Source organism: Lolium rigidum, chromosome 4 (genome assembly GCF_022539505.1).
Source record: "Lolium rigidum isolate FL_2022 chromosome 4, APGP_CSIRO_Lrig_0.1, whole genome shotgun sequence".
Taxonomy (NCBI): domain Eukaryota; kingdom Viridiplantae; phylum Streptophyta; class Magnoliopsida; order Poales; family Poaceae; genus Lolium; species Lolium rigidum.
In genome coordinates this window covers 187,639,546-187,655,898 of record NC_061511.1, presented here as the reverse complement: position 1 = coordinate 187,655,898, position 16,353 = coordinate 187,639,546, and the positions used below count along the sequence as shown (strand labels likewise).

The following is a 16,353-nucleotide window of genomic DNA, read 5'->3' as shown; positions in this document are numbered from 1 at the left end:
CTTATCATGAGTCTCATGCATAAAATTATTACTCTCCACATAGGCATAATCAATTTTGTTAGTTGTAGTGGGAGCAAATTCAACAAAGTAGCTATCATTATTATTCTCATCAAGTGTAGGAGGCATATATAATCACAACAAAATTTACTCTCCATAGTAGGTTGCACCAAAAGACCACTATCGTTATAATCATCATATATGGGAGGCAAAGTATCATCAAAGAAAAATTTCTCCTCAGTGCTTGGGGAACTAAAAAGATCATGAAAACCAGCTTCCCCAAGCTTAGAACTTTCTATATCATTATCAACAATGGTGTTCAAAGCGTTCATACTAATATTACTACCAGCATGCAAATAAGATTCCATAGGTTTTTTAATTTTCGCATCAAACCATCCATGTCTTAAATCAGGAAATAGAATAATAAGCTCATTGTTGTCCATTATGCCAAACTAGTGTAAACAAGAAACAAAAAGATGCAATTGCAGGATCTAAAGGAAATAGCTTCGAGCACACACACACAACGGCAACAGAAAAGTACTTTACCTGAGACCGGAGTATGAGTGCCTTTTACCTTTCCTCCCCGGCAACGGCGCCAGAAAATAGCTTGATGTCTACGGGTGCTTCTATTCTTGTAGACAGTGTTGGGCCTCCAAGAGCGAGAGGTTTGTAGAACAGCAACAAGTTTCCCTTAAGTGGATCACCCAAGGTTTATCGATCTCGTGGAGGAAGAGGTCAAAGATATCCCTCTCATGCAACCCCGCAACCACAAAGCAAGAAGTCTCTTGTGTCCCCAACACACCTAATAGGTGCACTAGTTCGGCGAAGAGATAGTGAAATACGGTGGTATAAATAAGTATGAGCAAAGTGGCAACACAAAGCAGTAGTAATGCAGTAAAACAAGAAACAAGCAACGATAGCAGTATTTAGGAACAAGGCCTAGGGATTAGACTTTCACTAGTGGACACTCTCAACTTTGATCACATAACAGAATAGATAAATGCATACTCTACACTCTCTTGTTGGATGATGAACACCACTAATTGTGTAGGATTACACGAACCCTCAATGTCGGAGTTAACAAGCTCCACAATATTCAATGTTCATATTTAAATAACCTTAGAGTGCATAACAGATCAACACAACTAAACCAAGTACTAACATAGCATGCACACTGTCACCTTCACACTATGTAGGAGAAATAGATCACATCAATACCATCATAGCAATAGTTAACTTCATAATCTACAAGAGATCATAATCATAGCCTACGCCAAGTACTAACACGGATGCACACACTGTCACCATTACACCGTGCGGAGGAATAAACTACTTTAATAACATCACTAGAGTAGCACATGGATAAATTGTGATACAAAACACATTGCAATCATAAAGGGATATAAATAAGCACTTCACTATGCCATTCATAACAGTGAATAAGTATTCTGTGAAATATAGCCTAAGAGACCCACACGGTGCACACACTGTCACCTTTACACACGTGGGACAAGGAGTCTCCTGGAGATCACATAAGTAAAACCCACTTGACTAGCATAATGACATCTAGATTACAAGCATCATCATATGAATCTCAATCATGTAAGGCAGCTCATGAGATTATTGTATTGAAGCACATAGAAGAGAGATTAACCACATAGCTACCGGTACAGCCCCGAGCCTCGATGGAGAACTACTCCCTCCTCATGGGAGACAGCAGCGTTGATGAACATGGCGGTGGAGTCGATGGAGGAGCCTTCCGGGGGCACTTCCCCGTCCCGGCGGCGTGCCGGAACGAGACTCCTGTCCCCCGCATCTTGGCTTCGCGATGGCGGCGGCTCCGGAAGGTTTCTCGTACCGTGGCTTTTCCGTATCGAGGTTTTAGGTCGTGGACCTTTTTATAGGCGAAGAGGCGGCGTCAGAAGGTCAACGAGGCGGTGACACGCTAGGGGGGCGCCCCCCCCTAGGCCGCGCCGGGGTGTCATCTGGTGGGCCTGTGGCCCCCCTCTGGCGACTCTCGGGTGTTCTGGAAACTTCGTGGAAAAATAGGATGCTGGGCCTTGATTTCGTCCGATTCCGAGAATATTTCCTTACTAGGATTTCTGGAACCAAAAACAAGCAGTAAAACAGGAACGGGCCCTTCGGCATCTCGTCAATAGGTTAGTTCCGGAAAACGCATAAATATGACATATAATGTGTATAAAACATGTAGTTATCATCAATAATGTGGCATGGAACATAAGAAATTATCGATACGTCGGAGACGTATCAGCGGCGCAGCGCGAGGAAGAAGAAGAAGAGAAAGATGCGGTGAAAGAATGAGAAGTTACCGCGCGCGAGGGATATTTATAGACCTCGCGCGGAGATTCGTGTTTCAGATCTAGCGGTGGAAACTGAACGGTCTCACCGTTGGATGCTTGACACGTGTCTTAGGTCAAAGCGGTAAAACAACGTGGAGGTAACTTAGTTGTGCGCTCCCGAAATTTCCGGCTAAAAGATTCGCATCTCCGAAAATTTAGTGCGGGAAAAAAGGGAGTTGTGCGCGGGAAAAGTGGAATCTCCGTTGCGTTGCCAATCTAGAAGAAAGGAAGATTTCCGAGTTGACGATACCGGAAACAAGTGAAGGTTTTGAAGCTCTTCAAGATTCTCTTCGGATCCGAGCTGAATGAAGTCGGAGGAATGATGAATCTCGGAGAACTTCGGGAGCTACTGTTGTGGGTATACTTTATGGGTATATCAACGACATGGCCTAGATCCGGCAAGCCCGGGTGGCCCATAGTTGGTGGTGAGGCATGTGGTCCATCGGGCGGCCCAGTTGCTGTAGATCCTGAAGGATGAAGTCTAGCCCAGGAACAGGAAGCCGGATCTCGACCGACCTACGAAGGAGGCCGGATCCGTGACGGCCCATGAAGTATCCGGATCCAAAGACATTCTTAGAGGAAGGCGGATCCTTGACGTACACGGCAAGATATTGTACCGTAGTTAGGCAACTTGTATTCCGGCTAGGACTCTCCATGTAAACCTAGATCCGTGCGCCTATATAAGCCGGATCCCGGGAGCCCTAGAGGCACAACCACAACTCATTGTAACAACGCGAAAGCGCCCAGATAATTCCAGACAAGCAGCAGTAGGCCATGTCATCGTGCAGGTGTTCCGAAGCTGGGTAAATCGCGTACCACCATCCCGTGTGCACTCCGCCCTATGGCGCATACTTCTTCTCCCCCTCGTGAGGATCCCTCCTCCGAGGTACCGTCGATTAGGCAATGACACATGGGGTCCTATTAGGGATGTGCACGCGTTCCAAGTGGGAGCCACACGGGCGCCGAGTTCTCGGGTTCTCCGGGGAGTTGTCCCCCGGGGCTCCTATCTTACTCCACTCTCTCCAGGGTATATTCGTGATGTGGGAACATACACGGTGACCAGTGCCTTGCCGGGGAAGTGGACACCGACCTGGTTCCAACTGTCCTGAAAACTAGAAACATAGGATGCTAGTAACCAAACACCCTACCATTGTATCCATCGAGTCTAGATTTTCATAGTTTGGCAACCAAACGTTGGGCACAAGTACTGCATCATGCAATGTAAACAACCAAATTTTGGTCCTAACAACGTCTCTCGGCCTGTCCCAACTTGGACAATTTGCGTTCGCCTGGCTAGAGAAGTAATGTAGGCAACGAAAGATGGTCACTATGTATTTCAGAACTCGGAACCTTAGTTGACTGAACCACAAGAGAGTGTTATGGGGTATAGTTATTTTTGATACTAAACTACTAAAGATCGGATCCCATGAACTAAGATGTCCTCGCTAGCTTAGATATATTACCTCACTCTATCCACATCCATGTAGAATCGAAGACGAAGTCCAAGTTCGCAAAGCACCATAATTTCCCACGGCGAATATCTATTCATGTTTGTCTTTCCATAACTATGCCAAGATAGCGTAGGTAATTAACAAACAGAATTGCATCCATGTGTATTGAAGAAGTCAGAACGTAAGTTGACTGACCTCGAAGAGAGAGTGTTATGTATTACTAAACCACTAAAGATTGTTCCCATGCATCGAGATGGCTTTAGTTAGTTAGGATCTTTCTCCTCACATCTCCACATGCATGCAGCTAGTGGAAGACGAAGTCAGATTTAGTGAGATATCGTACATTTTCCGATCAATATCACCCGATGTTTGCATCGTCATAAATATACTAAGATAGCATAGGATAATTAACAACTACATGCATTCATGGGTATTTCAAAAGTCAGAGCTTACATGGGTATTTCAAAAGTCAGAGCTTAAGTTGACTTCCTGAAACATTGTGTTATGGAGTATAGTTGAATGATAATACTAAACAGTCAATTAATTATATGATCTAGTGAATTAAGATGGTTTAGCTACCTAGGGTTTGTCACCTCAAGCAAGCAAAACATATTTCTCTCTTCATATCATTATCTCTCGTTGTTTGTGTTGTCATAACTATCCCAAGAAATATACTATATAATTGGCTAATTAACAAACTATGCCACGCTTGTCTGTATTTCACAAGTAAATAGTTAAGTTTACTAAACCAGAAACAATGTTATGGAGTATATTTTAATGTCAACACTAAATCATTAAAGTTTGAATCCCGTGAATAACAGTGGCTTAGCTAGCTAGGATTTCGTCTCCACATGCATGCAACTAATCCGGGATGCGGTATGTGCTAGCTAAACACCATACTTTCTCTAGATCGATATCCTAAGATATTTGCGTTGTTACCATAAATATCTCAAGATAGTGTAGGATAGTTAACGAACTATAGTGTGCTCATGTGTGTTTCACAAGTCGGAACTTAAATTGGCCGAATCGGAAGAGAGCTATGGAGTATAGTTTAACGTTGATACTAGACCATTAAAGATCAGATCATGTGAGTTAAGATGGCTTAGTTAGGATCTGTCACCTCACTTGTCGACATGCACACAGCCAATTGAGTGAGCTAGCAAAATACTTTACCTTCCCAAGATCAATATTCACTATGTTTGTTTCCTATAACTATCCCAAGAAACCTAGCTTACTAGTTACCACGCATAACATAATGTACTATCCAGTTTCCACTAGCTTGCCAACGAGGTGCTAGTACGGTGTGAAAAAATATAAAAATATATATAAAGACGATCACCTCCTGGCTTCAAAATCTCGACCTCGCTCTGAACAATTGTTGGATTTTGGCATTTTGCTCACGGATTAGAACTCGTTCGCACATAAAAACTTGTACCCACCTTCTGATTTTCTTATCCTCTGACCTCTCGATGCAAATCTTTGATGGAGACCAAAGTGACCTGGGTTGTATATACACACAAACTAGGAAACTTACTAACGATCTTAGTACTAAGTTAATTTAACACTTTCTAGGCAAGATTATTGCTAACAGAGACGTGTTGGGTAGTGGATAGTTCGCAGGCGGAGGCGACTACGGTGGTAGAGGAGTATGCGGCGCTGGGATCGGATGATTTGTAATATCCGCAAAGACTTAATAACACCACACATACATAAACGTATGTGTGATGTCCAAATTCATACACAAACTTGTAAACTGTGTTAAATTGGTACACTAACTTGTCATATGAGTGCAGTATTGGTCCAAATTGTTAGGCAAACCGAATCATATATTCGGTTGGCATATTCTATTATGCTCTTGGCATATTCTATTATCCTCTTCCATATTTAGTGCTCGAGATATTGCATATAATCGGGCCATTATGGTAGAGGATTAGCATTGATTCTTTCCATGTATATCTTGTACATTGCCTATATATATGAGATGACAGGAAAGCCACGATTGTGTGGGCAATCATTCTCTCTCTATTCCCTCTTTCATGGTATCAGCCAAACGATCTTCCGCGCCTATCCACCTCCACTACCGCCGCCGCCCCCGGGCTGTGCGCCGCGACACCTCTCCACCACCCTCCGCCGCCGCCATGTCCGACGCCGGCGTCCAGCCTCATCCCCACGCCGCCCTATGGGCTCAAGCCACCGCCGTCCAGAACATCAAGAGCCTCATACCGGTCACCCTCGACCTCAAGGCTTCGAACTTCACCAAGTGGCGGAATTTCCTCCAGATCGCCGTCACCCAATACGCCCTCGCTCATCACCTCTCCACCGCTACTCCTCCGGTCGACGAGGAGTGGCAGCGGATGGACTCCACCGTCATGCGTTGGTTGTACGGCTCCATCACGCCGGACATCGCCGACATGGTCATGGCCGCGGGCAGCACGGCCTTCGCCGTCCTCGACGCCATCACCGCCCTCTTCCGCGACAACCAGCAGGCGCGCGCGGGCTACCTCGGCCAGAAGTTCCGCAACATCGAGCAAGGGGACAAGAGCGTCACCGCCTACTGCCTTGAGCAGAAAACGGCCGCCGACGCCCTCGCCGACGTCAACGCCCCGGTCTCCGACGACGCCCGGTGTGGAACACCATCAAGGGTCTCAACGACCACTACAAGGACATCGGCAACCTCGCGCCCCTCCTCACGCCCTTCCCCACCTTTATGCAATTCCGCAACATGCTTCTTCTCCAGGAACTCAAGCCCTCCTCCACGCGCTCGTCCTCGCCCTCGGTCTACTACGCCACCCCTCCTGCTGGGGGTCCTCGCGGCGGCCCTGCTCCTCCACCGCCGCAGCCTCACGTTGGGCGCCCCTGCTTCGGCACCCCGGCCCCGGCTTACGGCGCTCCTGGAAACGGCTCTGGCCGCAACAAGGGCAAAAAGAAGTCCTACGGGGCTGGCCACGCCCCCGCCTTCCCGAGCCTGCAGCACCCCTGGACCGGCGCCATCTACATGCACCCGATGGCTGGTCCTAGCCATGGCGCCGGCCTCCTCGGCCCGCGCCCCCATGCCCTGCCACCACGCCCAGCCCAAGGCTTCATGGCGATGCCTGCTCCGTCATACGTGCCCCCGTCGCCTGCGACGTTCACCTACAACGGCTACCAGGCCTACGGCGCTCCCTCGACACCGACATGGGATCCCTCCGCCCTTGCAAGCTACTTCAACACCATGAGCTTGCAGGCTCCCCAGGAGTGGGTCATGGATACTGGAGCATCCGCGCACATGTCTTCGGACGCTGGTAACCTCAATTCTTTGTCTTCTAATCCTCCACATAAACATATCATGGTCGGAGATGGTTCTTCCATTCCTGTCTCTCACTCCGGTCATACTTCCATTCCTACCTCATCTCGTCCTCTCACTCTTCGTGATGTTCTTGTTACTCCTCGCATAGTCAAAAATCTAATCTCTCGTTCGTCGGTTTACTATTGACAATTTATGTTCGGTTGAATTTGACCCTTGGGGTTTTTCTCGTGAAGGATCTCGGGACAGGGGCCGTGATTCTCGGGTGCAGTAGCTCGGGGGACCTCTATCCAGTCACCGCCTTGCCGCACGCCCTCACCGCCGTCACCGCCGACTCCACGCTTTGGCACCGGCGTCTTGGTCACCCTGGCCCCGACGCGTTCCGACGTCTTATTTCGTCCACCTCGCTCCCCATTAATAAAGTGCACAAGGACTCTAGTTTATGTCATGCTTGTCAACTTGGTCGTCATGTCCGTTTACCTTTTTCGCCTTCTACCACTCGTACTATTAGGCCTTTTGAATTAATACATTGTGATTTGTGGACTTCACCCATTGAGAGTGTTTCTGGCTTCAAATACTTTCTTGTCATTTTAGATGATTTCACTCATTACTTGTGGACGTATCCCCTCCGTAAAAAATCTGAAGTTTTCTCTATTCTATCTAACTTTCGCACATATGTCGCTACACAGTTCTCTCTCCCTCTTCAAGCCATCCAGTGCGATAACGGACGTGAATTCGACAACCGCGCCCTCCAGGACCTCTCCACCACACATGGGGTTCTTTTGCGCTTCTCGTGTCCATACACTTCCTCACAAAATGGTAAAGCCGAACGCATAATTCGCACTGTTAATGATATAGTCCGCACACTTTCCATTCAAGCAAGCATGCCCCCTAAATTTTGGGTTGAAGCACTTCACGCAGCAACATATCTCCTAAATAGATTACCTACCAAAGCATCCACCGCACCATGTCCCTACTTTGCTCTTTTTTCTAAACCACCAGACTACACACTTCTTCGTACCTTCGGATGTTTGTGTTACCCCAACCTCTCCTCCACCATGCCTCATAAACTGTCGCCTCGCTCGGCAGCCTGTGTGTTCCTTGGTTACCCCTCTAATCATCGTGGTTACCGCTGCATGGATCTCGAGTCTCGTCGCATCATTATTTCTCGCCATGTGGTCTTTGACGAAACTCGTTTTCCTTTTGCCCGAGATTTTTCCGTGTCTAACCTGCAGCAGTCTTCATCACCTATGGATGACGACATGATCGACGTACCCGACTCGGTCCCTCGTGCCACCCATGCACACCGGGCTGCGTCGGCCTCGCTGGGCGTGCCGGTCCGCTGGACCGCCCCCAGTCTCCAATGCGCCTGCTGCCTCGACGCCCCGGACGTCGGCCTCCTCGGCCCGCTCGCCGGCCCACACGCCGGCTCCCTCGGTCTGCTCCTCGCCGGCCCACGCGTCGGCCTCCTCGGGCCGTTCGACCGCCTCTACGGCCCAGCAGTCGCCGGACCAAGAGCCTGCGTTCTCCGCTGCTCCTGCATCCTCTAGCGACGACATCGATGACGCGGCCTCCGGCTCCGCGTCTCCCTCGTCGAGCTCGTCTACGACACCTCCTCGACCGTCGTCCCCACCACCTGCCCGCCAGATGATCACCCGTCGTCAGGCTGGCAAGGTCATCGGTCCCCGCCCGCGCCTCAACCTCCACGCTACTCCGGTCGTCGCTCCATCACCGGTCCCTAAGTCTGTTCGTGGTGCTCTCAAAGACCCGAACTGGCTGGCGGCTATGACTGCTGAGTACGGCGCCTTACTCGCCAACGACACGTGGGATCTTGTGCGTCCTCCCGCCAACGCCAACGTCGTCTCCGGCAAGTGGGTCTTCCGCCACAAGTTCAAACCGGACGGCAGCCTCGATCGCTACAAGGCACGCTGGGTACTGCGCGGTTTCTCCCAGGAGCACGGCATCGACTTCGACGAGACCTTTAGCCCGGTGGTTAAACCAGCTACCATCCGGGTTATCCTCTCTGTCGCTCTCTCCTCCAACTGGAAGATTCGCCAGCTCGATGTCAAGAACGCCTTCCTCCATGGGCGTCTCGACGAGGTGGTCTTTTGCCACCAACCCACTGGCTTCGTCGACTCCACTCGTCCTGACTATGTGTGCCGCCTCAACCGCGCCCTCTACGGTTTGAAGCAAGCCCCTCGTGCGTGGTATCATCGCTTGCGACCTTCATCACCACTCTCGGCTTCACTTGCTCGAAGTCCGACACCTCGCTCTTCATCCTCCATGGTACACTCGGCACGGCTTACTTGCTCCTCTACGTCGACGACATCATCCTCACGGCTTCTACATCGACCTTACTCGAGCGAGTCATCACCGCCCTCGGCGCCGAGTTTGCCATGACCGACTTGGGCGAGCTTCATCACTTCCTCGGCCTTGCCGTTCGACGTGACTCTCGGGGGATGTTTCTCTCTCAGTACTCGGCACGCTCTCGAGATACTCGAGCGTGCCGGCATGAGCTCCTGCCACTCTGCGTCGACTCCCGTGGACACATCGCCCAAGCTCGCCGCCGAGGCTGGCCCTCCTGTCGCCGATCCTTCGGAGTACCGAAGTCTTGCCGGTGCCCTCCAAGCACTTGACGTTCACGCGCCCCGACATTGCTTATGCCGTGCAGCAGATATGCCTCCACATGCACGACCCGCGTGATCAACACTTGTTGTTGGTCAAACGAGTCCTTCGGTACGTCAAGGGCACGCTTCACCATGGACTGCAGCTCACTCCTTCGTCCACGGATCGCCTCATCGCTTATACGGATGCCGACTGGGCGGGCTGTCCGGACACTCGTCGCTCCACCTCCGGCTATTGCGTGTTCCTTGGCGACAACCTCATCTCGTGGTCATCCAAGCGTCGAGCATACCGTCTCCCGTTCCAGCGCCGAAGCGGAGTATCGAGGCGTTGCCAACGCCGTTGCTCGAAGCTAGTTGGCTCCGCCAACTTCTCCAAGAGCTCCACCGACCCCTGCCCAAGTGCTACAGTTGTCTTCTCGCGACAATGTCGGTGCTGTGTACATGTCCACGAATCCAGTCCAGCACCAACGCACCAAACACATTGAGATCGACCTTCATTTCGTTCGAGATCGTGTTGCGTTGGGGCACATCCGCGTTCGCATGTGCCTTCGTCTCGACAATTCGCGGACATCTTCACCAAATGCCTACCATCACCATTATTCTTGGACTTTCGATCCAGTCTTAGCGTCCGAGAATCTCCCGTTGCGACTGCGGGGGATGTTAGGCAAACCGAATCATATATTCGGTTGGCATATTCTATTATGCTCTTGGCATATTCTATTATCCTCTTCCATATTTAGTGCTCGAGATATTGCATATAATCGGGCCATTATGGTAGAGGATTAGCATTGATTCTTTCCATGTATATCTTGTACATTGCCTATATATATGAGATGACAGGAAAGCCACGATTGTGTGGGCAATCATTCTCTCTCTATTCCCTCTTTCACAAATCACTCTAGTGAGTACAGGTGAAACCTGTTTCTTTTGTGAAAACCCTCTAATTTTAAGAAAATCCATGGAGCACTAAGCGATCTGAGATCCCTCCTTGTCGCCGCCGCGGTGGGCGTCGTGATGCTCAAGAGGACGTGCATGTTTCTGGCAATATAGCGGCTGTTGAGGCAGGCCAGCGTGGACGCAGCCCGGTTGCTGTCTCCGCCTGATCGCCACCCACCGCCACGCTATTGGTTAACAACATGTCGACACCGCGGCCGTGACGGCGATGGAGAGGACGGCCTTGTTGGCCGGCATGGCGATGACCCCTACAGGTGCTAGAGTATAGCTTGGGCAGCGACGTGCTTACGCGCAAGAGTGCATGACCTTCAAGTACGAGCCAGTCGTGGAGACGGAAGATGTTGGTTTTATAGCAAAGATCGATGCGTCTAGCAGCAGAATAGACACGCTTGACGTGTAAATCTAGCAGTGCAAGAAAGCAAGCAGCTCGATGGATTCCCGTATGTGAAACTAAAACAGAATACCACGTCTAGGCGTCTAGTTGGTTCACTTGGATCGATTCCGCTCAGTGACTTGCTCGCCTATTGTCATGCACGTTAGATCAGGGAGATGCCCACGTTTTCACCGAGCTGTAGCATGAAGCATGAGCAGGTGGAAGCGGCACGGTAGGCTGGCTAAGCTGACGGGGTACGGACGCCGGCCTTTTCGGTGTGGTCCAGCCAGAACATAGTAGGATGACATGGTCTAGGCAAAGAAAATTATAACGTCGAGATAATATATACATGGTTTTCTAAAAAAAGAAACGGTGCCACATGTCTGCACTAGAGAAATTTGGACTAATTTTGCACCCACAAGACAAGTTAGTGTACTAGTTTAGGAGGTGGTGTTTTGGCTCATAGGAGCAAATGCTCCCATTATACAAAATAATTAAAAAATAATTTTAAAAATGTCAAAAAATTCTGACATAATTTTTTTGGTGTACATCGTGACATTCTTTGTTAGTGCACAAGTTTTCATGGAGAAACAACATTTTATGTGGCGTGTACAAGAAAGACAAAAAAATGTCCTGTACGTAGTCGTGTTATAGCATCAAAATTTGTCTTTTTTACAGGAGCCACAATTTTTTTTAGTTTCTTTTGAAAACTTGTGCACGAACATAAAATGTGTAGATGTACATGAAAAAATTTACTTTAGAATTTTTTGAAACTTCAAAATGTAGATTCACATAGTGGGAGCAAATGCTCCTATGAGCCAAAGTGAATATCCCACTAGTTTACCACTATTTACAAGTTTGTGTATGAATTTGCACGTCGTGGACAAGTTTATGTACCTGTGGTGTTATTAACTCATCCGTAAACTTGACAACACTTGGTACAAACGAAATTCCGGCAGTGCGCTAGCTGGCTGTATGCACAGTCAACACTTAATTTGCTTCATCGTTTATCATATACTACATGAGCAGCGGTAATGGCCGCAGGGTAGCTACAGCTAAACCGCGTCTACCTGCACCGACGAAACATAATTCATCGTTGCGCATCCTTTACGAGTCTAAATGCAAGTAATGCACCTAGATCGATCAATGGGATCCAGACTTCATGTGCGTGCATGAGCCAGCAGTGTGATATCGATCACTAGGTCATACGGACGAGTACAGGAGGCATATTCTTTCATGTGGAAAGAGGTGTAATGAATCATCCTACTTCTCAAGAAAAAATACACATCGGCTCCAAAATATTTGTCGCACGTTCAACAAATTTAAATGTTTTAGCCTATAAGTTCAGTAAATTTGCGACAAGTATTTATGACAAGAGGGAATACAATATCACTCTCTGAGGAGATGTAATCTCTAGCTGATTAGCTAGGCTTTGATACAAGCCAAGCAGTCGCTTACTTCAGACCCTTCCACAGCTGACCACTTGTAGTTAGTTGACTGTTGACTGAATTAAGATATGGAGAGATCTGTTTAAGCATTTAATGCTACCTAGTTGAGGTGTAAGTCAACTGACTGCATGCTACCCTGTTTACTTATCGAATCACCAACTGAATTCAAGACCCAAAGCGTGAGTTTGGTGTGCAAATATCGCCATGCACGGCCTAGCTCCACCGCTATATAAGCCCACAAAACCCTCAGCATCCAACTCATCTCACACTCCATCAAGCTCACAAAGTCACACACAATGGCTACTAAGCTTGCAGCTCTTGGCTTTGTTGTCCTCCTGAGCATTGGGTTCACCAATGCTTCGAGGATGCTCGCTAGCTCATCCAGTGCATCAGGAGGAGGAGGTGGGGGAGGCGGCGGAGGTGGTAGTGATGGTGGGAGTGGTTGGGGCTCGGGAGGTGGAAAAGGTGGTGCATCGGGATATGGTGGAACTTTTACATATGGGGGTAGCCAGAATAACTATGCCCAGGCAGCTGGTGGAGGAGGAGGAGAAGGCGCCGGTGGTGGTTCAAAGGGTGGAGCCGGATCTGGTTCCGGGTCTGGCTATGGTTCCGGCACTGGTGCGAGTGGTTCGGCATCAGCCCCTACCGGGAATGGGTATGCCAATGCTAATGGTAATGGTGGGGGTGAAGGCCAAGGTGCTGGCGCCGATGGAACTAGCGGAAAAGGGTCGGGGGAGGGTGGCGGTCAAGGAAGTGGTGAGAGTGGCGTAGTACTAGCACCGGCTCCTGGTGCTGCTGGTGTCAGCTACTCTGATGCGGGCGGCAGTGGTACCGGTGGTGGCGGCGGAGACAATGGAAATGGAGGTGGCAAAGGAGCTGGAGCTGGGCAGGCCTCCAGCGACGAAACTTCAGGAGGCAGCGCCAGTGGACAGGGTAGTGGCGACGGTGGTGGCATTGTCAAGGGTGTCGCTCAAGGTCCAAGCATCGGTGTTGGGAGCGGTTCTGGCTCCGGAGGTGGACAGACCGGTAGCTCTGGTACTTCTGGTTCAGGCTATGCCACCGGAGAAGGAGCTGGTGGTGGTGGTGGCGCAGGTAGTAGCGATAATGGCGGGACAGGCAGCGGTGGAGGGACCGGGTCTGGATCCGGCAGCGGAGGATACCATTAAACCATGGGTTTCAGATAAACTAAAACCGGAGTCCAACATACGTTCCTAATCTTTTCATTTTACTAAGTTTCTCTCCATTTTACGTTTTTATTAGGTTCATAATAAAGGGATCCATGTATGATTCTAGTGGAAGTTAAGCAGTAAAGAGAAATGTACCTATTTCCACCTTGCTCCCTCCCATGCTCCAATGTGTCACAACTACAAATAACGCACTGGAAAGGAATAGTGTGATGTATGCAATCGCACACCATTGAAACATAAACAGTTTGTGACATGATAAAGATCACACACAATTTTAAAAAAAATTCAACCGTATGCAATGCACCGCACATGGTTTGGCTGAATGAATCGTGAGCTATGCAGCACCGATCACACACGGTTAGTACGCACAATAATAATTGTGTGTGGTTCACTGCATAGAGTTTACCAAAAAAAAAAAAATAGTGTGCGATCTTTCAGGTTCCAACCATTTGCATTTGTTTGACCTTCAATAATTTAGGTGCCGGCCTGTCCCAAACCTTGAAGCCCTGTACTGAGGATTTGTATCTTTGTGTTGGCAAGAGTGTAAACTCTCTTTGGTTGCTTTTGACACTCTTCGTATGGGAAGGCGTCAGGAATCACGTGATAAGAAGAGCAATGATTTTACGCTCTATCTTCTTATGGTCGCCCGTTGGAATGCTGTTTTTTTGAGAATACACCGTGGAAAGTGTATTGATCACATAGAAGAAGGTGTCAGAAGGCCCACACTACTTAGTACATGCTGTCAATAAGGGTGACAGCTCCTAGAGCGAAGCCTAATCTCCATCCCTCTACGAAAAAGGAAAAGGTTCAAGAAAACCGAAAGTCTCCGGGCGGAAAAGCTTAGCTAGACGTCAACTATGGAACTCATCCTTGATCCTACCCCTAATAGCTCAAGCCATTGAACACCACCTCATTCCGGTGCCTTCAGATGCACCAAAAGATCAAAATGACTGCCATCCAAAGGTCTCTCCTAGCCCTCGGAGGGCAGGTCAAGGAGGACCACCACTATAAGAGCTCGGTGTCGACAGACGGTAGCCACTCCAACTTACCCCACCGTGCTAAGGCCCAAGCCAAGACCTCACAGGCGACCACACAGCCGAGCAAGAGGTGCTGGATGGACTCAGGTTCCTGGTCGCACAAGGGGCAGGCCGCTGGGTGGGGCAAACCGTGGCGCTGGAGCCTACCCGCCGTCCAGCACCTATTCCTAGAAGCAAGTCAAGCAAAGAACTTGCAACTGTAGGGTGCTCGCGACCGTCTGGGAGGCTACCGGCGCCACGGTGGTCCCGGCGAAGAAGGCGCCATAGGCTGACTTTGTGGAGTAATTGCCATTAGCCGTCCACCGCCATCGAAAAGAGTCCTCCCGCTCCGACGAGAGCATGACATCGGAGATGATGCCACAAAGAAGAAAGAACTCCGGGACCGCGACAGCTCCCAAGTTAGGGCCGATGGAATGTTGTTAATTGTTAAATGCAGCATGGGACTTGCAGACGGAGGGAGCACTACTTGCTTCATTCCTCTACCTGCCTCTTGCCGGAGACTCTGTGCATCGAATGAGAGGCACGAATGAAGCGATGAGGATGGGACCCATACAAATATGGCCGGAGCATCTTCAACTCAGAAGAGCCAGGAACGGAAGCAACACAGACACCGTAGAGCGGCGATTGTGCCAATAGCAGTGCAGTCGGCGCCTAAGAGTACATTGTGACGATGGCAGAGCTGCAAAGAGGACCTACTTCCTCCGTCTGTAAATCTACGTTTTCCTTTTTTGGAAGTCAAATATGTTTTAAATTTGACTAAATTTTTACACAAAAATAGTAACATATTTAACATCAAACTACTATTTTTATGTCATAAATACTGCTACTTTTTTCTAAAAAGTTGTTCAAAATTAATGAAATCTGACTTAAGATATGTCCGAACGTACACTTACTTATGGACGCAGGGAGTATACTTTTTTGTATTCTCTGCTGCGAACACATCATCTCCCATTCTCATTGGCGCGTTTGGTAGTCTACAAGCCCTTTAGCTCGCATCGGGCCAGGGCAAAAACGGCTCGTTTGGTTGCCTGGAAGGCCTCCGCGTTTGGCTCAACTGGTTCTCAAAGTAGCCCTGGGACAAGCCCAAGAGGAACGCCTAAATCAAGCGTTTGTAGCCGGTTTGTCCCGTTGTCGTCCAATTTTGCATGCGGGCGACGGTTGCACGCGTGGAGAAGCGCGGGATACACCGCGTTTTATGGGCCCTCGCTCCCTACTTCCAGTCACTAGTCTCACTCCCTCTCTCGCTCCACTCGGCTCCCTCACTAAGACATGTGACTGTCCCATCAACCGCCGCCCATGGCCTCCTCGCCTCTTCCGCCTCCCCCGCCTCCTTTGGCCCCAGCAACGATGGATCCCGCTGCCCCGATGGTCACGCGACAGAACTCTGCTTAGTTGTGCATGGTCTGGAAGTACGAGGCAGGCTGCCGCGATGTGGTGGCGCCGATTCTTCCTGGTCGAGTACCAGTCTTGAATCGGCCGTCTCCCATCGCTTCGAGGCCTGTCAGGATGGGTACGAGGAGCGCGGCTGTGGCCGCACTACAAGCAGACAAGATTCGATCGGCGGATCTCGCGATGGTGGTTTTTCACCCCTCAACCTATGGTTTTCTTCGACCGGGCGGCAGCCATGGCGACGGTCGGG

The 16,353-nt window shown here is 49.5% G+C and overlaps 1 protein-coding gene across 1 annotated transcript; it reads left to right on the top strand.

The window, feature by feature from the left end:
- Nucleotides 1–12,786: 12,786 nt before the first annotated feature.
- Nucleotides 12,787–13,656, top strand: LOC124647924 (putative glycine-rich cell wall structural protein 1). Its single transcript, XM_047187773.1, has one exon. The coding sequence runs from the start codon at nucleotides 12,787–12,789 to the stop codon at nucleotides 13,654–13,656; it is 870 nt and encodes a 289-aa protein (XP_047043729.1).
- The last annotated feature ends 2,697 nt before the right edge of the window (nucleotides 13,657–16,353 follow it).